This window comes from Aotus nancymaae, unplaced genomic scaffold (genome assembly GCF_030222135.1).
Source record: "Aotus nancymaae isolate 86718 unplaced genomic scaffold, 86718_ANA_hifiasm-v0.15.2.pri h1tg000004l, whole genome shotgun sequence".
Taxonomy (NCBI): Eukaryota; Metazoa; Chordata; class Mammalia; order Primates; family Aotidae; genus Aotus; species Aotus nancymaae.
The window spans coordinates 24,347,160-24,372,370 of record NW_026988415.1 but is presented as its reverse complement, the minus strand read 5'-3'; the positions used below and the strand labels follow the sequence as shown (position 1 = coordinate 24,372,370).

General features: G+C 38.3%; 1 protein-coding gene across 1 annotated transcript in view; it reads right to left on the bottom strand.

Annotated features, from left to right (window-relative positions):
* TENM1 (teneurin transmembrane protein 1) overlaps window positions 1-25,211 on the bottom strand; it is a 789,930-nt gene that overhangs the window by 113,145 nt on the left and 651,574 nt on the right. Inside the window, exons 20-22 of the mRNA XM_012475269.3 lie at window positions 24,373-24,640; window positions 8,300-8,443; window positions 1,752-2,001 (exon numbers count right to left, since the gene is read on the bottom strand). Coding sequence (XP_012330692.2) covers window positions 1,752-2,001; window positions 8,300-8,443; window positions 24,373-24,640 — 662 coding nt within the window. The remainder of the gene's footprint in view (window positions 1-1,751; window positions 2,002-8,299; window positions 8,444-24,372; window positions 24,641-25,211) is intronic.

Genomic DNA, 25,211 nt, shown 5'->3' with positions numbered 1-25,211 from the left:
CAGTTCTCTATATAGGGGTTAGCTATACAGGCTTTATAGGGTTATCTATGTAGACTCAGCAAGACCAGGTCTCTGTCTGACAGTCTGGATGACTGGAAACATTCAGATTTTGAATGAATTGTTCAGTGCTCCCATCCATATTTGGCATTATGTAGACAGAGCCTCCCTAGGGTTTTGAAAACAATGTGGACTGTTGTATAAATCATTTCCATATCCAGGCATACAACCATCTTGGCTTTCCTGTTGACTTTCCAGTAAGTAGGTGCCCAAAGAGATATGCTGCTGGAAATGACAAGTCCCCATGAAGTGTAACATCCTAAGGTACATGAACACTTGATTGGGGTAGGGTGCTATGAATTAGTACCTCTCTAGACTCTCTAAAAGTGCTTTTTCTTTATTATAAAATCTTAACTTTACAGTCTATGTTTTCATTAGCTATGGGATTTAACAGCTTTCTTCCCTATGACAGCCTTTGCTATTATAATTAAGACATGTATTAAAACTGGAGTGAATTAATGTGAAAAATGGATGGGGGCTTGGGACTAGAACATTTCCCCAGCTAGGTATGAGGGAATAACTCAGTCTGAGAAAACGGAGGTATATTGTATAGCAAGTGTGAGAATCTGAAAAATTTTGTGAAATGCTCTCATGTATTCCAATTTACATGCTTGTGTGAAAGTAAGTGTTAAATGAAAATGACCCAAGACTTTTCATGTGTTTTAATTGGCTTTGATGGTGCCATGTACATACAAGTTGATCTATCAATGTCTTTGCTCTCCCAGTCACTATATTTGGTCACTATTTGTCAGGTCATTGAGGAGATGCCTGAAGTAAAAATTGTTTTATGGAATAGTTCATAGGATGGCATCTAGATCTTCTGGAAGATAGAGAACGTTGAAGCCAAATGTTCCAGAGGCATGTGTCAGGAATATAGTTGTCATAACTAATTAGAAAGAAGGCTCTACCAGTTTACCCAGGGGAAACAGGTTTGTTTATTCTTAAGGAGATGGATGTTGAAGCTTCCCTATTCTATAACTCCAGAAGATGCACATATGTGCCTTATAATCTCAGAAAGGGAAGAAATAACTGAATTAAGCCTCAGTCAATTTAGTCATAATCTTTGTGGAATTTTTAGGATATGGAATACTAAAAGCCATGAATTCCTTACAAAAGGTGTTGAAACACTTTGTACCCTCAAGAAAATTCCTAAGCACTATGAGAAAATCTAAAGATAAATGCTTTAATTATCATGGGGTAGAGAATTTAAGGGTAAAGAACCAATTCTTCTTTCCTTATCACGCCATGAAAAAACATTTCCATTTTCCTCTTTATGAAATGACCATGTCCAAAGATTGGAAATGAAAACTTAGCAAGTTTAGCCTTTTGGATCTGACAATACCTCTCCCTACTAGAATGGAACAGTTTTGATGAGACTACACAGTGGCCAGCAGTAGATGAGTGACTTACCTGAGTACTTAGAGGTATTGCGATCTATGTCAGTGTCAGCACTCTATACAGGGAAGGACATACACATAGGGATGTTAACACTTCCTGGCTCTCCAAAGTAGGATCCTTCAAGTTGGACGACTGGGCACGTTGACCTTTGTCCCTATTCCTGCATCTTAACTCAGTGCTACAATAGGGGTGACTGCCTTTTCTGCTGCTTCTGGCAATGCTTTGTCTTTTCATATTATCTTGTTTTTTTTTTCTTTATCCGCTAAGCAAATATATAGAGATTAGAGGAGACTTACCTTAATTCCAAAATACTAACGGAGTTTCCCGAGGGAAATATTCTCCTTACAAAATTGAAGTCGCCAACATACACACTGCCATCAGGGCCAGAAGCTAAGGCGACAGGAGCAAAGAGTTTGTTGTTGTAGGCTGGGCCATTGCAGTTGGTGCAGGCTACACTCCTTTGGTGTCCATTACCCATTATGGTTGATATGACTGGGGGCTGCTGGGAAATGAACATATTTTCTCCATTCCCTTTATGTATGATTCCTAGATTCAAGGAAAACAAGAAGAAAATTTAAGAAAAGCAATTACCACAAAATAATCTCAGCAATATTTTAATTTATTTTTCATCATTCAAAGCAGGAAGGAGCTTTGGTCTGGCATAAGTGAACCTGAGAGTGAAAAACACACTTCCCTCAGTTTTGTTGAACTGCATAACTACAGCAAATAGTAGCGTAATGCTTTATCTCAGTTTGTCCATCTGTGAAGTGGGGTAATACAACTAGTCTTTATAATGTTGATTCTAAAGGACTCAATAAAGCATTTGATGACTTTTAATGATCTGTTCTCTCTGGGTTCTGTGAATCATCTGTGGTTATATTTTCATATCTGGCTGTCTCTCTTCTGATGCCTAGCACATACCTGTCTGATTTCAAATTACCCTCACTATGAAACCAGTTCCTGAAAAGAGAATATCAGTCAATTTTAATATTAACCTTAGCAAAACACAATCAGGAAGGTAATCTACTTCTGTGAAAAGAAAAGAAATCCTACTGCTAGAATGCACTTCAAAGATATATGAAAGAAACTTGAATTTTCCACTCTTTTGGACCATATCGCACTATCATCAGTGCAGGAAATAGAGATACTGACTTATGAAAATTCTTTGCAGACATTCTGTGGGGGCAATCTCATCCATACCCACAGCATTAACTCCCATCTCTATACAGTGAAACTTTCTCCCATCCAGAGTTCTTAACTGACACACAATTTCCTTCTAGATCTCTTTACTTGGACCTCCCACATTACCCGAGTCTCAAACATTTAAAAACTGAACTCATTATTTTTCTGCATCCCTTCCCAAACCCTGCTCTTCCTCTTCTGTTTCCTAATTATCTTGTGAGTGGTTGTACCACGTACACGATTACCTAAATTGGAAATCTGGACATCACCATGGCTCTTCTTTCCCTGCATTCTTGAAACCTGATTAATCTTTAACTCCCATTGAGTCTATCCCTTAAAATGTGTTGAAACCAGTTTCTTCTTCCCTATTCCTACGCTAGTTTAGTTTCTCTTATCTTCTTGGTCTCCTGGTCTCCATGCATACCCATTTCCAGATCTTCGCCCCCACTCCCATCATAGAGATTATTTCAGGCTGTGGCTTAACGCCTTTCAATAGTTCCATATACCTTTAGGATAAAGGGCATATTCCTTATTGTTAAGGCATACAAAGTCCTTTATGATTTGACTCTTGACTACTTCTTCAGTCTCCCTGTCATCATGCTTTCATCTATATCCTGAGTTCTAGCCAGAGCAAACTACTTAAGGTTACTTTCACCTACTTCCATTCCTCTATGTTTTTGTCCATGCTATTCTCTTTATCCTGAATGCCTTCTTCATCTTGCCTGCCTGGGGAAGTTCTACCCATCCTTTAAAGCTCAGCTCAAGTTTTCCTCAATACTCCATCCAGGCAGAATTTGTTACTCCCTCCTCTGTATGCCCATAGTTTTTTTTTCCATAGCTCTATTATAACATTTGCCACATTATGTGATACAGTTTTTATTACTTCTCTATCTTTCCCATTAGAACATGAATGAGCTCCTTGAAGGCAGATCCTCTGTCTTCCTCCTTTTTGTATTTCCGTGCCAATCCCCATGGCGAAATCATGATAAGTGCTCAGTAAATGTTGAAAATAGGCTTTGAGTTTCTTGTAGTTTTCTTGTCTAAATTCCAGTGATTTTGCAAACCTGCTGAGCCTGGGCAGAAAACCCAAGAAACAAGTCCCGCTGTGCTAAATAGCTCAAGTCAGCCCAGAGTGAGCCAGGGCAGGTGAAACATCCATGTTGTGGGAAGGCATGCCCATGTGTCAGACTGAAGTCACTGATAGCAAATGAATGAATGCAGTTACACAGTTAAACCTTATTTTTTCTCCCTTTTCCCCTGCTGTCTATCTCCTTGCATGGCCTGTTACTCTCCCTCAACATTTCCTGAAATGCCTCCTTAGTTTTCTTCCAACTTTTGGTCCCACAGTGCTACCAAAGAAACTATTGATCACTCTGAGGTAGGAATATTGCTGGCAAAAAATAAACAAGAGACTAAAACGTGCTATAATACCAGGGTGGCAATATATGCTTGGAAAGGACCTTCCAGCAAACAGAAATCCCATCCATCATATAGTATTTGGATTTCAAATTTAAGTATTTTTACTTTTCCTTCCAGGGTGCTTTCTGGCTACTTTTGCAACATATGATTTGCGGGAGCAGCTGTGAGTTTATGCCCTAACAAATTGGTCTTTTATTGCAGAACTATGAGATATCTTGAGGATGCTACTTTCTTATTATTTTATTAATAACTTTATTAGGTAGTAGAGTCCTTTCTTAAGATTGAGAATAGTTAATTAAGTAAGATTAATAGGACTGAATTTCATTTCCCAAAAAACATTTAATGCAATGTGGTTAATATTTTAATTCAAATGAATTGGGAGGAGGTGAATGAGAACTGGAATGACAGTTGCACAACACCATTGAAAAGAAATCTCCTGATGATTGTCAACTGAATATTCTACAAACGAGACTATGATATGTTCTTTAATAAATGAGGGTACCACTGTTTAGCATGTCAGTATTTCAGCAATGCACTATAGTGTATATCATTCAAAAATCTTTCCAATTATTGGCTTGGAAATACCAGATTTGCTATTAACATCTATTTTTCACAGGTAGCCATTTTTTTATATCAATATAATGGTATAGTTAACAATTACCCTCAAAATGACATGTTATTACCAGCCTCCTGGCAATTTAAAAACTAAAGATGGCTATTCTAAACCATTCTTCTAAGCCTGCAATTCTAAAACTCCCCTTTTCTATTAGAAAGCCTAGCACTCCATCAAAGAAGAAGAATGATTAAAGGAAATAAAACATAAGGCAATGTACTTTCTGATTACATCTCAACAATTGATGTCTGGCTTTCATGCAAGGTACTAAAGTGCCCGTGTACTGAAATTACCATTCCTGTTTAAAGCTGAAGCAATCAAAACAAAAATGGGCAAACCCCTTTTGTATTGCCCTGGAAAAATAGATCATTTTGAAGGGTGTTTTTGTTGTTTCAAGAATCTGTTTAACCTTCCATTACACAGAACCAGGCCATACCATCTAGCAACCATGATTTAACACCAATTCTTTTGCAAAATGTTGCTTTGAAAATATTTTGTTTAGGTTCCTAGAAATCTTGATCAATTACTGCTGCCTCCTTTCCAGCGTATTCTGCCACACATGCTCATTTTGAAAAGGGAATCAAATGATTCTAGACAACACACATTATTTATGTGAAGGCCAACTTCCTGCTAAGGATTGGGTATCTTGTTTACAGTTAACAACAAAACCCCACTGAATGGGGCCTACTGCACATTTTCTCCTTAAAGTTTTCCTTTTCTTTGCCAAAAGGCAAGTCCATTGTGTAATAAGGTAAGCACACTTTTAAACACACTAGTCATACCCTTTTGCTACTTTGTTCAGAACTTCTTTTGATGCTTATAAATATGTCTGAAATAAAAAAATCTCCTTGAAAGCCAGTGGGTGGTGCTTTATGCTGATTTCAAGGAAGAAACCATTTTTCAGATTTATGAACAACAAAGAGACACAACACATATTTCTCTTAGTACTTGACTGAGAGGATATAAACACAAACTGGGAGATACGCCAGTGTGATCAATGGATATTTACTTTTCCTCCCAGTAAAACCATTTGTCGGCAAACTACTAGCCTATTTTGGAGGATAAGTTAAAAGAAAATCTTTACCCATTTTGAGACAGATGACAATATCCAATTAGTGCGCTAGATTGTTCTTTTTAATAATTTTAAACACGTGACTGGCAGGAAATACTAGGGGATATGTTTAATAAAAGATATACCAAATAAATAGCTTGGTTCTGTAACAGATATGCACACCTTTCTTATAATTTTAAAGAACCGAGTTTTCTTAAACTGAATGAATATACCCTCTGTATAATCACTAAGAAGATGTACTTAAAAGGAATAATATTGAAAACCACAAGTTTCTGGTGTTTTTATCTCAGTGGAAATCAGAACCATCTTTATATATCAGACCTAATACTGGGAAACAATCCTCCACAACCAATGGTTAATTGTCAGGTAAATATAATCGCAGCAATGGAAATGACAAATGGTCTGAAAGCACTGCCTGCTAGAAACTACCTGCTGCATAATGATTTCAGAGCCAAAGAAAAACTGAAGCATAGAATGGCAGCAGACATCCAATCTAATTACAGGTGTCTTTTTAACCAGTGAGAGGAAACTGGGGGAAGATAGATTCTGGTTTTTAATCTGCTATCTGTCTCTGATCAAAAAAGCAGGATGCCTAAAGAGTTTTGTTTTTTCCAGAGACAAGTGGAGTGGGGGTATCTGGAGAGATGTTGCTCTTGCCTTAATCAGTCAGAAAACACTGTCTGACCCAAGGGGGAAAGAGCATTGCTTTCTAAATTGGTCTTCCCAAAGCTGCTCCGTCACACTTATCATTCCTGCTTCTAAAACTGCCTTTGTGGGTGGGATTTAGACTTCGAAAACGTCCCAAGAGAGGTTTTTGTGTCCAAGGTCAGGCTGAAAGGCAGCAGCAGAGCTGGCTTCAGATCTGTTTCCTAGCAAGTGTGATGAGTTCTTGGTTGGAAATTCACGTCTACAAATGAGATGATAAAATGAACAAATGTTCCTTTTTTAAAAACTATCCAAAGGAAGGCTTCTTTCTCGGAATAAATTTCTCAGAAAGGTAGAAACACAAAGCAGATTTAGTGGGGCTGTGAATGAGCACAAGAGGTCTTTTGGGGGTGATAAAAATATTCTAAAACTGGGTTGTGGTGATGGTTGCACAACTACAAATTTACGAAAAATCCCTAAAGTGTACACTTATAACGGGTAAATTTTATGATGTATAAATTACACTTCAATAAAACTGTTAAAAATTCTCAGAAATAACTTGATGCCTATTACCTAAAAACTAATTACTGGTGAATTAGAGGTGGAGAAAACACATTTGTGGAAATCAGGGGGCCCCCCCAAAGCCAACTTTCTGAATGACTCCCTTCTGCTCTGAACGTTTCAAGTCTGTGTGAAGCAAATGGTAAGAGGATACAGGACCGGGAGCACACAGCTGGGGGCTGGCTCGATTGAGGTCATTTCCTACTTTGTGTTTAATGTCAATGACAGGCATTTGAAAGAGACAATCCATACAAGCCAATAAAAGTGAGTGGAAAAGAAACGGCTGCTTAAAATGTCATACTCTTTCAAATCAAAACAAAAAACCTAATAATTTAATAAGTGGCATCTGCCCTTTCGTTTTTGTACTTTTAAAACTGTGGCTCTCCTTTTGACAACAGAAAAAAAAGTTGACATTTTATATCTCAGCCTGAATCTTTGCTCTTAAAAAAAAAAACAGTTTGATATGGAATTCAGACTCTTTCTTGAAGGAGGGGACAGAGGTATAATGGGGGCATACAGCAATAGACTCATTCACCTTCAGGGTCCCACACTGGGACTATAGTAGGCTGTGTCTATGATTAAAGCAAATCTGGTTAGCTTTGCCATTCAAAATTTCCCAGCTTGTGGGGCTGGTTGACATAGCTGATTTGACTATGGTACAAATGAAGTGATATCATGGATGTGATTATAAAATAGATCTCTTAGCTTTGGTCAGTTCACGGCCTTGTAAGATTGTGTGGCCTTAGCCACCTATTCCACAAAGTTAGGATGGGTACAAGGATGGCTGGATGGAAGCGTGTAGGGGCCTCAATACATTCTGATTCCCAATTCTGGAAAAATAACCCAATGTACATGTCCTACTATACTTGTTGAGAATCTGTCTCTTTAGACGAAAAGGGATGTGATTCCACAGTAGATGTTCAAAGGAAAGCTGTATGCAAACACCAAGGACTGCTTTCCCACTAAGATGAACCAGGAGGTAGAGGAACTTGGATGAATGAGTTATAACCAGGGTAGCAAACTCAGTTTGTCTGGGAAAAGCATAAGCTCAGAGGCCTCCTCTCTGCCCTTCTCCTGATTAATTTAACTTTTAAATTGCAAACTAGGAGGACAGCAGGGAGAGTGGTCCAAAGAAGGGATAGATTGAAGGTGAGAGTGTTCTGATTCTCACCACACTGACAGTAATTCAAAATAGAATTATTATGTTTGAAAGGAAATGTACTAATGTGGTCATCTCTAAATAGTATTCTTCCAAGTAATTTTTATCTTGTACTTTCCAAATTTTCTGCAATGAATATATATTATACAGCATTAGCAAAGTAGTATTAATAAAAATTTAAAAAGCTACTTACCACTTTGAGGATTGAAAATGTGATGCTTGTTCAAAGACCAGCCTCCTAGGTTAGAAGCATCCATCTCAAAACCTTGTAAAACGACTGTCCTTTGCTCCCAGAGAATAACGTCAGGGCACATTTCATATTCATATCCCACAGATACTGCAAACAAAGAGTTAACAGCACATTAGAAAACTGTAAAATATTTGCTTCATGTTTATACTAGTTGACAATTCTGTGGATATTACATTGGCTACTGAATTCTGATTAGAGTTGAAATTTGACTGCAAATTTCTTTCACCTAGCACGGTACAACATTGCACCTAGCACAGCATTGGTCACTCAAAGTGATCAATGCATATTGGATAAATATATGAAGGACTGAGTAAATACATGCTCTTATTAGGTTGGTACCATATATTTATGGACATTAAGCTTTATTTTGGCCTTTCAGGTTGGAGGCTGTGCTGTAAAACTGAAGAGAGACGCTTTATATAGGATTAAGCTGTGGTAGTATAATTTCTCTCTACCTTTGTGGGAGAAGTGCAGGTATGACTGCCTTTTTTTTACCACTATAGTGAAAAATGCACTCAGGAAGCTGCCTTTGGAGTACTAAGCCACTTATGCAGCAACCAACTACATATGAATCTAATAAAAATTGATTTGCCCAATTTATGTTTTCCTGTGCTAACTGGCTTCTGGTTTACTGAGAAGACTAAGTTTGCTTAGAGTGCTGCAAGTGTAAATTCCACTTTGTGCACATTATGTTTTGGTTTCTGCATATAACTAACCAATGGGACATCACCCAACATTTGGCTTCAACTCCTATGCAGCACAGATGTTGTGCATTAAACTTGGAACCCTGGTATGCCACTGAAATGGGAAATGCAGAAAGTGGTAGCTTGAGTGTCTTTGCTCTACTGAACTATGTATAGCTCAAGTATACCAAGTCCTAGCCATTTTCCCTCTTGGTAAACCTGCTTATCTGTTGGAATCCCAGATTTCCGATTCTTAAATTTACATTGCTTTCTGTCCTCATAACGTTCTAAGCCTGAGAACACTGGCTCATTATACTGCATATCCTGAAGCTGCTTTCCCCCTTTCTGGCAGCTTAAAATAGCCCCGATTGGTCTGTAGTCTACCATTGCTTTTGAGTATCTGCCTCTACCTGACTCTTTAGATGCCCCTTCCTTTGTCATTTGGTTATGAAAACTGGAAATGAAAATGGGTGCTTAAGCAATGCCAGAACCATAAGCCCAAAAATGAAAAAATAAAGCCAACTAGTTTTGGTTTTTGGCATTAGGTGAAGGGAAACGATGGTAATTTTAGTCAAACTGATTTGTGTGTGCATGTGCATGTGTGTGTGAGCACATTCACAGATAAGCCAAAAAGTCCCTGTAATCACAAAAACCCAACTCTCTGACTTTGTGGATAATTTGTGGCCAATTTTAAATTGCAGGCTGGCTTCTCTTTGTCCTCCCCTCTACCAAAACTTATAACAGGGATCAGGACCATCTTCATGGGTATGACGCATGCTTAGGAGGGCCCCACACTTGGTTTAATACTCTTCAGTCACTGTCTTGAAATTTGTAATACTTTTTAAACAAGAGGTTCTGTATTTTCATTTTCATTTCACTAGGCCCTGCAAATGATGTAGCCATTCCTGGCGGGGACGCCCTTCTATCAGCCATCAGCTGGTAAGACTCATGAAATGCAAACTCATTTTAATATTATCCTTAACCAAGCATTATTAGCAATGGAGGCCAATGGACTGGGATGGAGGGGAACTAATCATCTCTGCCAATGCTGTTCTCTATTAAGGTGGGTGAAAATAGACTCTCGGGGGGAAGGGGATCTCAAAGGTAATCTAGTTCAAGTTACACTTATGGTGCAATTCAATACTGTCTACAGTCTCCCTGATATCTCATACAGCCCCTCTACTTGCTAAAACAATTCTGGCACAGTGCAAAGAGTTGGTTTTAGACCAAGAGTCAGAAAAGACTTCAACTCTCAGATCTATCATTAACCAGCTGTGTAGGCTCAGGCAAGTTATTCTCCATCTCTGGAGTTGTGCTTTTTACTGGTAGCATAGTGGGGAGGGAGTGACTAGAATTGGTGGTTCTTAGGCTCTTTTGGTTCAGGGAGCACGTTGCTGTGAATCTAATGAAAGTTATGGACATTCTTCCCAGAAAAATGCATATGCATACACAATTTTGTATATAACTCTAGGGAGTTCACTGACTTTCTAAAGTCCAAATAAAGATCTCAGCTCAAAGACCACTACAGTAGACAATCCTTTTAATCCTTCTTTAGCACTAACACTCTAAATTGTATTCTTTCTAGATTACATTTGATAACTTCTGGTTTAGGATCAAACTCAAAAGCCAAATAGAATCTTATGCTGAAAAAATCAGGTGGTTAGCAAGCACACTGAGGGCCATGTTGGTGTGTAGGATAACACAGTTTCTGCTTCTGCTGCCAACATTTAAAAGTCTTGATTAATAAATAATCACAATGACAATAATTACAAGTTCCCTTAAAGCCATCATCTCCTTCCCCACAGTACTCCTGGCAATTACTGGATCTGCCTTCTGTACATTGTAAGTCTGGTGAGCTCTCCAAGAATCCCTTCTCCGGAAGGTGATTGCACAGTTTTGCAAATAAGTAGTGTGCCCTGGTGACCTGTGATGGTGGATTGGAGCCTGCTTTTTCTCTCTCAGTAACAGTTAAAGATCCTCCCAACTCTGCAGCAGGAAATGCTTACAGAAAGCATCAATTAAGGAGTTCTCGATGCAGTGGTAATGAGACATACGTACTCTCTTCACCTCCTCCTATCTGCTCTGTGAATTGCTCTCCAGTCCACAACAAAAAAGTGCATTGGCTGCAAACCCCACAATTATATTACTTTTTTTCCCCAGTCACAGCAAATAGCAACAAGGCAACCACTTAGTAAGTTCCCTCTAATTTTTATTAGATTTACTTCCTCCCAAGAAAGCTCTATGAGCTAATGAAGTTATAATTTATATTTAAGACTTGTCCAAAATTTCCAGCTGACTTTAATGAGAATAGCTGTGTGTTGGGGTATTTTCATATGTGGCTCCTTGCTCAGGGTAACAAGGCAAAGTTTCTTTCTGACAGCAGCCAACTTTAACATAATCCTGGAACTTGCAATCAGCTTATGAGAAGGCAAATGTTTCACCCCACGGAGTTGCTTCTCTCCAAACTCACAAGAACTAGCAAATACAGTAGCAACGAATCCTAGACTTTCTCTCATGGAAGCAGACTATAATGCACTAAATGCCTATTTTTCCCCCTATAATTAAATACAGGAAAAAATGATTATATTGGAGCTGGCACTGAAAATGCTGTCTTGATACCATACTCTGCCTTGACAGTATGACAGTTAAACCTCAGCTAAATAAGCACAGTGGACCACTACCATGTCCCAGGCGGCCTGTTGCTTATCATGTCTGATCATCAGCATAGCATGGTACCGGGCACAGATTCAGTCTCTGGCACTCTGGAGTGGGGACTAGGAGGACGAGTATAATAGAAAGGAAAAAAAGTCATCAACATCTCAGAGAAGCTGTAGAAAGTAGACTAGACTGGCAGTGAGCAGGGATAAGTGGATAAGGGGTCCTGGACTATACTTCCCAGGGGCTAGCAAAATGGGTTCATGCTGGTGCACATATATTGGGAAGGCAGTTGAGACTGAGTATTACGGAATAATACTTCCTCTGAGCCATGTGATTACCTCCCTTGTGACTTCCCTAATTCCATCTGGATTTCTGTCTTTTTGTATTCTCTCCTTCACCTCCACACAGAGATATTAACGGAATGTTCCTTAACCAAGAGTCTCTGATTGTTGAGATAGTCTTGTTACTTTCGCAGAGGATTCTATCCTCTGGTCACAGGATTGCACCTCTGACTTCACTGTTAGTCATCTTGCAAATATTACACTGGCTTGTAAAGAAGACTGGGTAAAAGATTGTAGCTTATTCCTCCAAAGCTATTTGACATTGGAAAAATAACTCAATGTTCATTCTACTTATCAGAGCAGCAGCATTTATATGACATGGGGATGGCAAGAAGGCTGAGGGTCGCAATGTCCCTCTTACCTAGTTTAGTTACTGTGGCATTCATTTATAAGGGCTAGGATAGGAGATTGACATTAAGTAGTCAAGGTAAAGGTGCCATGCAATGAAGCTGATGTGTGAAATATGACAAGATTAAGCAGATGACTTTCAACAGCTTCAGGCTAAGGCTTCAGAATTTAAAATGGTTGCATTTATGAAGGCAATATATAATTAAAGGTAGTCTGATAGTCAATGTGAGAAATTTACATGTTACCTTCATGAACTCAGGGAACATCTAAAAATAATTTCATGATATTTAAAAGGTACCTAACAAGATGAAAACCTTCTTCTCCAAAAGGGATTATTAAATATAACAATAAATATTTTCCATTCTGTTAAAATACAAGATTAATGCAAAAACAAAAACAACAACAAAGACAAAAGACCTAAAGAACCAAATGAGGGCCATGGCAACAATAGACCAAGACTATGTAGCTAAAATGCTATCTATTTAAAACAAGTACCTGCTCTCCGAGAGTCTTCTGTCTTTCCCTATTCTCTAGTGCTTTATTGTGGGATAAGATGAGACCAGAGGCTCTTCAATTTGACACACTGCCCAGTGGCCTGAAATGCTTTGTTTATTATTCTTAGCTTACTAAGAGTGTCAGAATCAGGTGTTGAATTTTCATCAAATGTCTTTTTTGCACTTACAGACATATTCACATGGTTTCCCCTTTAATCTGTTAAGACAGTGAATTATAGCAATGGATTTTCCAATGTTGAACCATCTTTCTTGCCCTAAAATAAACTTTACCTGGACATGATGTATTATCCTTTCAATGAATCACTGGATTTGATTTGGCAATCCCTTACTTAAGATCTTTACCCTACCTATTTACAAAGATAAGGGTTAAACATGATAGTGTAAGAGTGAGGTAGCTGAATGAAGAGAAAGGTAGGAAATTAAAAGAATCCAGAAGTCAGACAGCTATGCAACACTTTTGCCAAAAGGTTCTGTACACTAAAACCTAACATTATGAGATTTTTTTTTTCTGGCTGCTTTGTCCAAGCCTAGCTGCATAAAAGCCAACATGAATAACCTATATGCCCCCAAAGGCAGAGTGATATACTGGCTCATGTATAACATTTGTGAGTGCCTTTGTGTACCTGGGCACTGTCCTCCTCTCTCTGGGCAGACCCACTATCCCATTATATAGGCAAGGCCAAGGGGTCACCCTGAGCCTCTGTCCTTATTCATTTCTTTGTTCAGTCATTCAACAAATACGCAATATTTCATGGGTACCTCTTGTTGACAGGCAGTTTGTGGGGCACTGGGAATATGAGGTTGAACAAGACAGCATCCCTCCCCCCAGTGGAGGTTATATTCTAGTGGGAAGAACAAACATAAAGGTAAAACAAATAACACAAACACACACACACACACACATTGTAATAAATGTTATGATGAGAAAATGCTGAGCATTACGAGAGAGTGTAACCAGGAAATTTTATGTTGGACTGGGGAGGCAAGGAAAAGCCTCTTTACCAAGAAGGGGTTTACCTTTTATAGGGAAAGGCATTCTAGGCAGAGAGAGTGGCATGTGTGTAAGGCCTTGAGACTTGGTAGCTTTGAGAGATTTAAAGGTCAGGGTGGCTAGAGAGTTAGTTTCTCTCCAGTGCAATCCAAAACAAGTGAAGAACAACAACCCTCCCTGTCCGTACCCAGTAAAAAATTATAAGATTACTATCCCTTAGCAGTATTTAGGCATATTTTTGGGGGAGGGAGAGGTTTTGGAAATAGACTCACCTTGAAAATGGACTGGCTATTATTTGAAACAATGTGATTGATTAAAAGGGTTTCAATATTGTAATGGAAAGTGAGGTGCTGTTATTTAATTACGCAGCAAACCTTCACTAAGCTGTTCGATTTGCCAGGCAGGTGATCTGAGAAGCACTGGAGATATGGTGAGTATTATACAGGACAGGATAATTTTTCATGGGAGAGAAGCCATACCTTGAAGGATTACCTACTTTCTGGAATTTTTACCAATGGTCACCCTAATAATTACCACAAAATAATATGCATTACGTTTGTATAATACAAAACAGTTACATATGTTTTTGTGCATATGACCTAATTTGAAGACTCAAAAACTCACGAGGAAACTATATTTACTCCAGTTTGATAGATTATATCATAGAGACTCAAAGAAATGAAGTTGTTAAGTCCAAGGTCACATGGCTAGTAAACGGCAGAGCCAGAGCTCAAATCCAGAAACTCATAGACAAATGCTTTCATCTACTATGCTAGATAACAGCTATTAAGGAGAAAGAACCACAATTCAGTAGTGCTAAATAAATAACTTTTTATTTGTTCAGAATTTAAGAGATAAGGACTGGAAGCTAGGGATAGCCCTGAAGTAGAAGTGCCGTGTAACCCAAATGGCCCAAGACGGTGCTTGGTTATGTTGTTTTCTTGACGTAATTATTAACAGTATCTCCTTTTACCCTCAAAAGCAACTAGTTTGAATGATAAATTATGTGGTAACCCAATGTTGGAGGGATATCTCCGTAGTCCCTTCTGATATGGGTTGGTAGAGGGGACCAGAAGGCAAGAACAGTCATAAATGCTGATCTGGAAAGTAAGTAACATGGCTTGATAAATCATTTAATTTTTGTGTTTCTGAGCTTATCATCTTACCAATGGCTTTCCAACTTTCATATCTGAAAATCATGATGAGAAACATGATTTGTTAATTGTGACCCAGCATCCACATAGGGAGATACACAGACACACACACACACACACACACACACACACACGAAACAAAGTTTTCCAAGACTCTCTTTGTAGCATCACATTCTGATATGTTCTATTTTATTCTGTTCTGTTCACTTTGGTTCTATTATATTCCATCACATTCTATTCAATTTTTCAAAACAAAAATGCTGGTTGACTCACCAAATAGATTTCACAATCTACTAATGGGCGTGACCAGAAGTTTGAAATGGGCACAAGACCACTTGCTTATGAAAGTATTAGTGAAGGCCATTTGAAAACCTTGATAGGAACTCTTACTTTTGGTGGTCCTATCTTATATCTTATAAGACATATTAAAATGTATACAACTCATATCCCACATTAGACGTATTTCATAAGTAAGCACAAAAATTGAGTTGTAGTTCACAAGCTGACACGATGCTCCATTTTTCTGACACTTATTTAAACATTTATTAACGTTGATTTTCAGATTTCCTTTTCATCTTCTAGTGACAATAACTTGTTTTTTTAGGTAGCAAACATTTTGTAGGTCCTTGAAAAACTCATCTCCTTGGCACTGTGCCTATAAAGTTGAATGGATAAAACGGCCCTGCTCTCATTTAACGATTATGAATTCATGAGTGGAGAGAAATGATGAAAGATTATTATCTCTGCTAGCTCCTCTGACAGAAAACCACTGGGGCGTTGAATTGGGTACTCAGTAAGGTGGGTTGGTCACTTTAGTGAGGAGAGGCAGCAGTGAAAGGCATACAGAACTCAGGACTGGGAGACCCGAGTTTGAATCCCTGTACAGGACTCTAGGTCAGTCACTTTTTCTTTCTGACCCTCAGTTTTCCCCTCTGCAACATGAAGATCAAACTAATTCTGCCATGCCTACCAGGCAGGAATGTTATAAGCATTAAAATGAGATAATGTATGTGAAAGTACTTTGCAAATTGTAAAGCACTACCCATTTATTATTAAAATATTCAGTGGATGCTATTTTTGTGGCTGCCCAACCTGCTTAGGTTTTACTGAAGGGAAATTTATGAACACTAAAGCATCGTTCTCAGGAATGTTTTGTGTGCACAAAGCAACCATAGCTTAGCACCTATTACTATTAATGTTCCCTTGTTTCTCTCTAACACAATTTAGACAGACTCCTATGTGTCGTGAACCTTTAGGAAGTCTAGTTCTCCCAGAAACACCACTCTTTGTTGCCAAACTACTGTACTAAATAATTATGCAATTGTTGTTGCCAATAACCTTGAAGAAAAATAGAATTGTTTATAGCAGAGCTACTAACAGCGGATGGCTGATTTTCTGAACTTCCAGGACTCCAAACTGCTGCAATTTAATTTAATTAAAATAAAGACGAGGCAGAATGCATTATTACATATTGATAATGTATGCAGACACAGGCGGACATCGGGAATTATTTTGACAAAATTCACATAATGGATGCAGATCAGAGCCCCTGAACAAGCCAGTTTGTCAAATTAAATAAGCCATCTCTAGAATTTTAACAGCCCTATGAACTTAACAGTAATGATTTTTTTACATTGTTTTGCAAGCAGCAGAGTTGGGAAAGAAACTAAATAAAATACAATGATTTCCAGACTTCGTACTTTATTTAGAGTCAGAGAATAAAGCACTAAGGCCAAATTATTTCAAACGCTCACATGGAGTTTTTAGCAGGGGAGGCTTGTCTGTGTATCAGACAACAAAATCTTTAAGCCGAATGAACTGGTGATTGTAGCTTTTGTACTGGAACCCTGGGGGTGATTTTACTCTTCTTCCACTTGATCAATATTGTACTTGGATTAATCAATCTTATCAGTTACCATTGATACTTCTCCAAGGAAGGAGTTCACACAATCCCTGTTTGTAATTTATTCCCTCTGGTATTATTCCTTCAGCTGCAAAGTCCGTTTCCTTACAAAAAACTATGGTATATCCTAGGCTCTCAAGCATGCCTTTTCTCATTTTCACTGTCCCTCAACACTCTATTCTTCTCTTGTGATATTCTAGCCCTTAGAGATTACACCAATTCCCCTCAGCTGAGCTATGCGGAAAACAAGAGTTCCACATTTCAAAGTAATTTAGATATTCACCATCACTTTAAATTCAGCTTGTTTAAACCTGAACCCTTCTTTCTCCATCACCCAGAAGTGAGTGGGCCAGACATTCATATTTAACTGGCATGGGAGGAAAAAGAGTGAGAGACCTTTCTAGTCACTGTTTTAACCAAAATCCTTGCTATAACTGGACTGTATGAATGCTGGTCATGGCTTATATTAGTTTCCAGTCTCTGGTGTAACAAATTACCAAAAACTTTAAGGCTTAAAACAGAAACATTTCTTATCTTAGAGTTATGGAGGTCAGAATTCTCAAATGGGTCTCACTGAGCAAAAATCAGCGTGTCTGTGGGGCTGAATTCCTTTCCAGAGGCTCTAAGGGAAAATCCATTTCTTTGCCTTTTCCTGCTTCTAGTAGCTGTTTGCATTCCTTTGTTTGTGGCTCTCTTCCCTCATCTTCAAAACCAGCAATGTTGCATCTCTCTGTTTCTTTCTACCATGGTTATATTCTTACATAACTCTGACCTCCCCTTCTGCTCCCTTCTCTACTTACAAGGACCCTTATGACAAATTGAGCCTACCCAGATAGACCAGGCTAATCTCCAATCTCAAATCAGAAGCTAACAGTCTTAATTTCATCTGTAACCCTAATTATCTTTTGACAGGCAACATAACATATTCACAGTTTCCATGGATGGAAATCTTGGTGTGGGTGGCTATTATTCTGCCTACCAAATAGCTATATTAGTATTTCTGAATTTGAAGCAAATCTGTAAAGTGTCAGGTATAGCACTGTTGCTGCTGCAAAATTCAGTCTATTTCTTCCCATATCAGTTAAGTGATTATAAAATATCTCCAGGAGTACAAATATACATTTCTTTCTTTGTTTATTTAGATTAATCATAAATATTAAGGTATCAGCTCCATGGGTGCATATTTGATCCCTTCTGTTTCCATTCATTTATCACCTGAACTATTTATCATCTATTATGTTCTTATGGAGCTCACAATCTATCCTCAGAGTAGTAGATTCTCCAATTTCGTTCTACCAACGGTTCAGATGTTTTACCATTGCCAGAAAATGGATCTTTTGAAAATATTATGCCAAGTAAAACAAGCCAGACACAAAACACCATATATTGTATGATTCCATGTGTTTCAAATATCAAGAATAGATAAATCTATACAGACAAAATGGAGATTAGTGGATGCTAAGACTCAGGGGAGGGAGGAGTGGGGAGTGACTGCTGATGTGTACAGGGTTACTTTGTGGAGTGATGATGAAAATGTTCTGGAATTAGATATTGGTGATAGTTGTACAACCTTGTGAAAATACTAAAAACCAATGAATTGTACACTTTAAGTGAGTGAACTTTATGGTCTATGAATTATACCTCAATAAGCCTGTTATTAAAAAAATGAAGTTGAGCTGCATTTATGTGAACACTAGCAAGAAATGACGACTAGATACTGTATTGGTCAGCTCTTGATGAGAGGACTGGGTAAATTTCTAAGTGTCACAATTTAAGAAAAGAAGCAAAAAACAAAAACAAAACCCCTTCAAAACCCAGCTGGTGTCTAAGGAAGATCATAAAGAATTAGAAAATATAAAAAAAACATTTAAAAGTTCAACCAATTCAGGTGTTGGTTTTTTGAAAAATTAGTAAGATAGATAGTCCACTAGCTAGATTAATAAAGAAGAAAACAGAGAAGATCCAAATAAACACAACTAGAAACAACAAAAGGGATGTTACCACTGACTCCACAGAAATGTAAATAACCATCAGAAAGAAGAGATTAATAAATTCGTGGACACATACATCCTTTCAAGACTGAACCAGGAAGAAATTGATTTCCCAAACAGACAATAACGAGCTCTGAAGAATCAATAATAAATAGCCTACCAACCAAAAAAAAAAAAAACCCAGGACCAGGTGGATTCACAGCCAAATTCTAGCAGATGTACAAAGAAAAGCTGGTACCATTCCCACTGGAATTATTCCAGAAAATTGAGAAGCAGGGACTCCTCCCCAACTCATTCTATGAGGCGAACATCATCCTGATACTAAAACCTGGCAGAGACACAACAGAAAAGAAAACTTCAGGCCAATATCCCTGATGAACATTGATGCAAAAATCCTTAAAGAAATACTTGCAAACTTAATCCAGCAGCACTCAAAAAGCTAATCTACTATGATCAAGTATGCTTCATCCCTAGGATGTAAGGTTGGTTCAACCTAGGCAAATCAATAAATGTGATTCATCACATAAATGGAACTAAAGGGAAAAAACCACTTGATTATCTCAATAGATACATAAAAGGCTTTGATAAAATTCAATACCAATTCATGTTAAAAACTCTCAATAAACTAGGTATTGAAGGAATATAGCTCAAAATAATAAGAGGCATCTATGACAAACCCACAGCCAACATCATAGTGAATGGGCAAAAGCTGGAAGCATTCTCCTTGAAAACTGGCACATAACAAGGATGCCCTCTGTCAGCGGTCCTATTCAACATAGTATTGGACATCCTGGCCAGTGCAATACAGCAAGAAAAAGAAATAAAGGACATACAAATAGGAAGACAGGAAGTCAAACTATCCTCTTGGCAAATAACATGGTTCTATATCTAGAAATTCCCACAGACTTGGCCCCAAAGGTCCTTCAGCTGATAACTTCAGCAAAGTTTCAGGATACAAAATCAATATACAAAAATCACTAACATTCCTATACACCAACAACAGCCAAGTTGAGAGCCAAGTCAGGAACACACTCCCATTCACAATTCCCACAAGAAGAATAAAATACCTAAGAATACAGTTAACCAGGGAGGTGAAAAATCTTTCAAAGAGAATTACAAAACACTGCTCAGATAAATCTGAGATAACACAAACAGAAAAACATTCCACGCTCATGGATAAGAAGCCTCAATATCATAAAAATGGCCATACTGCCCAAAGCAATTTACAGATTCAATGCTATTTCTATCAAACTACCAATGACATTCTTCACAGAATTAGAAAAAAAAATCTTCTAAAATTCATATGGAAGCCAACAAAAAGCCCGAACAGCTAAGGTGATCCTAAGCAAAAAGGAAAAATGATGGAGGCATCGCATTACTCAACTTCAAACTATACTACAGGGCTACAGTAACTGAAACAACATGGTACTGGTATAAAAACAGTACAAAGACCAATGGAACAGAATAGAGAGTTCAGAAATAAGGTCGCACATCTACAACCATCTGATCTTCAACAAAGCTGACAAAAACAAGCAATGGGGAAAGGGCTCCCTATTCAATAAACGGTGCTGCAATAACTGGCTAGCCATATACAGGAGACTGAAACTGGACCCCTTACTTATACCATATATGCAAATCAACTCAAGATGGATTAAAGACTTAAATGTAGAACCCAAAACTATAAAAACCCTGGAATACCATTTGGGACACAGAAACTGGCAAAGATTTCATGAGGAAGACACCAAAAGCAATCACAACAAACGCAAAAATTGACAAATGGGATCTAATAAAATTTAAGAGCTCATGCACAGCAAAAGGAACTATCAACAGAGTAAACAGACAACCTACAGAATAGGAGAAAATATTTGTAAACTAGGCATCTGACAAAGGTCTAATATACAGCATCTATAAGGAACTTAAATTAATAAGAAAAAAATTAACAACCCTATTAAAATGTGGGCAAAGGGCATGAATAGACACGTCTAAAAAGAAAACATATATATGGCCAACAGCATATAAAAAAAGTTCAATATCACTGATCATTAGAGAAATGCAAATTTTTAAAAAGTCAAAAAATAATAGATGCTGGCGAGGTTGTAGAGAAAAGAGAAGAATTTAACACTGTTGGTGAGAGCATTAATTAGTTCAGCCATTGTGGAAAGCAGTATGTCAATTCCTCAAAGATCTAAAAACAGAATTGCCATTTGACCCAGAAATCCCATTCTTTGGGTAGGAACATAAACCATTCTACCATAAAGACACATGTACACAAATGTTCATTGCAGCACTATTCACAATAGCAAACACATGAAATCACCCTAAATGCCCATCAATGACAGCTTGGATAAAAAAGATGCAGTATGTATACACCATGGAATACCATACAGCCATAAAAAAGAACGACATCCTGTCTTTTGTGGGGACATGGATGAAGCTGGAGGCTATCATCCTTAGCAAACTAACGCAGGAACAGAAAACCAAATATGGCATGTTCTCTAAGTGGAGCTAAGTTATGATAACTCATGGACACAAAGAAGGGAACAAAAGACACTGGGGCCTACTTGAGGGTGGAGGGTGGGAGAAGGGAGAGGATCAGAAAAAGTAACTATTGGGTAGTAGGCTTAGTAGATAGGTGGCAAAATAATTTGTACAACAAACCCTGTGACACGAACTTACCTATGTAACAAGCCTACGCACATATCCCTGAACCTAAAATAAAACTTTAAAAATAAAGAAATTAAAAGAATTGGAAAATAAGGACTTATAGAAAAAAGTTAGAGGAACTTTGGATTGTCTGCCTAGGGAAGCAATTGCTGTAGGATAATATGGAGAAGAGAATTTGAGGCTTTCAGTATGATTTGGTGAGGGTCTCAGCAGGAATGATATGTCACGCTTGTAAATGTTCACCACAGAGAGTTCGAATTAAGGCATGGGCAGAGTTAAGAGAATTATCAAGGAAGGGAGAGCCACCTAAGCACTGGCATAACTGGTTAAACTTTCTGGACTTGTAGGGGGAAGAGGAGGGAATGATGGTACAGAAGGCAAGAGGGAGCATGGGGATTTGGAGGAGGGGCTACTAGACAGGAGCTGTTATTGTCTAATGTAGTCTGCAGTAAAGCAGGGAGAGGGATAAATACCCTGACCTTGTTCTCTTTCTACAGTCTCCAGATGGTGCCACTCATTTGACCAAATCAAGTGGGAAGTTAAAGGGCAAAGGTATTCAGGGAATGCAGTCCATGGAAGCCAGCCTCTCAGCACAGAGAAGCATAGAAAAGAGATTATGCATGTGTGTTTGTGGGGGGTGGGGGGCAGGGAGGGCAAATGGAGAGTAAGTAGCACAAAGTGCCTGTTATACTCACAACACCCTTCTTAGAGAAGCTGGGGCAACAAATACCTGCATAGACTCCATGCTTTATGCTATGTGATCACAGTACCCTGGCCACCACAAAACTGAATAAAAGCAATACCAGCAACTGACATGTGTTGAGTGCTTACGATGTGCCAAGCACTTTATGTTACTCACCTCATTTAATCATAATATCATAACCAACCTATGAGTAACATAATCTTTATGATAATCAATTTACAGATGGAGAAACTGTGGCATTTGGAGATTAAGTAATTTACCCAATGTCACACAGCTCGTAAGTAGAGAAGGAATGATTTGAACCCAGGGAAGGAGTCTGGCTCCAGAGTTGTTCTCATAACCACTACACTCAATGGAATAGGGATTGAGGAGGACTCTGCAGGCTGGTCAGCAACCTCCATGATAGCCTAATGTTAAAGTTTTGCCTTACAAGAGTGTTCTAGACTGCACAGTAAATGGCTGACACAATACAATATTTTCTCTAATAGGAACCTGAATACAAGATACACAGGAAGGTAGCAGACCATAGAATGTGAAGAGCTGAGAGAGGAGGGTAGTTAGTATGGCAGGAAGAGAGATTAAGTCAGTCTTATGTATGGCTGAGTCACCACTGTGGGAAGCAGTGGACTGCTTCCCTCAAAAAAAGTTGAGCTGTTTTTAAGGTGACAGAGCAGATGCTGACCTTCTAGAAATGCAACGCATCCTGAACAAGGCCATAGATTTTGAGGCCAGCTTGTGAGGCTACTGATGGGATTTCTTGTACTTTCTTATTTTCTTGTGTGTCTTTGCAATAATTTCCCATTTATTGAGGAAATATGAACCTGTCTATGTTCCTTGCATTCCAGTAAAGTCCAACACAGATAGATAGATGAGTTAATTATTTAAATATACGAGGGTCTCTTAGGCAGAGAAGAGTCATCAGTTTCTCTCTCTCTCTCTCTCTCTCTCTCTCTCTCTCTCTCTCTTTCTCCCTCTCTTCCTCTGGGAAGAAACAATTGACATACTGTAGTCTAAGAAATATAGGTCAGCTCTATGGGAATTATACCATGATAGACACTTCCAAGGGACGATGTCTAACTGTCTCTTCTGGAGAGCTTTAAAATAATCTTCTCATCTGTCCAAAGGTGATTTACACAAGCTACTGCATGAAGGTACAAGGATCAATGGATCCCTAACCGTAGGTCTATAGACCTGTATCAAGTTCCTTAGGAAGTTTTCTCTGTTTTCTACAGAGTGAGAGAAACAATGACATTAGTGTTAGTCTCTCTCTGAATGTCAGGATTCGATTGCTTACCATCATTTCTTAAAACAGACTACTTTTTCTTTTTCTGATATTAAGGTATCCCTCATTTATTAAATTATGGTAGTGGTAGGAATAGTATATTATAGTGAGTTCTTCTAAAAATTTTCTTACTTGGCAAAATAAAAGACTGGCAAATCTATCTCTGCCTCATTTTTTTTTAAAAATGTCATTTGTTTGGGAGAATTAAATATCTGAAAACTGTAGGCCTAAAGGATCTCTTAAGGTCCCTGCTATCTATAATATTCTAGGTTTTAAAGTCTTGAGATCACAAAAAATCCAAAGGAAGAGGAAGGCAGGATGATTTTTTTTTTTATTTAACCTGCAGAAGTAACAAGTTAATGAAGTCTAACCATCTTAGACATAAAAGATAAAAAGTGGAGATGGCTATAAGTTAGAATTTTGTAGTCTGTAAGTGGAAATGACAGTCTAAATGTCAAATCCAGAAACATGGCCTATAGAACACCACACCAAAGGTCACATTTAGAAGGCAGCGTTCAGCTCTGGAGACAGTTACAAGTCAGATATTGCACGATTGCACTGGTATGCAGCCATCATGAAAGGGGAACTAAAATCTTTTTGAAGCAGAAATGTGTCAAAAGGGAACTTGAAACTGGCCCCAAGGGAGTGTTTAAATGAAAAATGCCTTAGATCCTTTAAATAGAAGAAAATCAATAATTATTCCAAATACAAATTAATATGCAACAAGTATTTTCTGTTCTGTGCATGCAATACTGCTATTTACATAGAATTAGTTCAACATACCCAAAGCCTCTGCCAGGCCCCAGACCTTCTGTCCATAGATGTCTGTCTTGTTCCAAGCAAATGTGTAGACAAGATTAGTTGCAGCGGGAAACCACTTCTGTGTGAGTCGCCCTTCCACAGCTACCGTGAGGTGTACTTTTATCATCCCTACAGGAATCGTTGAATGTGTCAGGAGGATCCGAAGCAGGGTTTTATACCCAGGGGTGCGACTGCTCAGGTAACTCAGTCTCACAAAACTGGAAGGAATGGGAATTTCCTCCTGTACAACCTGAAAGAAAAAAAGAAGCCAAACAGGCTCTTATCAGTGGTCACAGGTAGATGAGGATATTGCATGCTTTGTTGTCTTTGAAACATGCCAAAGGAGAGAGCTTAAACAGGTCTAAGGATGTCAAAGCATTTGTTCTTGAATCTTCGTGAGACTGTATGATCACAGGTTTTGAATTTTGTACCAAATCTGCATGGAGATAAGACCCAACCTTAAGGATTGCTTTTATTTCTTTTCCCTGCCAGGAAAGATTGTGTAAGGAACAATTTCAGCTTTTCAATCGTGTTCCAAAAAACTGCTTAGCAGGAGTTGAAAAGATCATACCACTGAATATCAAGCAATTCAGCACTATGGGCTCCATTAAGGGGTCTTTTTCTTATATATACATACACAAAATCTTGTTTGGTGTTAAGTCATATATCATAAAACCATTGCTGTAATCCTTATTCAGGCTAGGCTCTCTAAGAGGAAGAACTCCAGAAGCAGGCCCAGCAAGTGATATTTTATGACAAAGATTATAGTTTCCCTAGAATTAATCTTTCCTGATGCCATCAAATTTGTTTTCTTTGGAGCT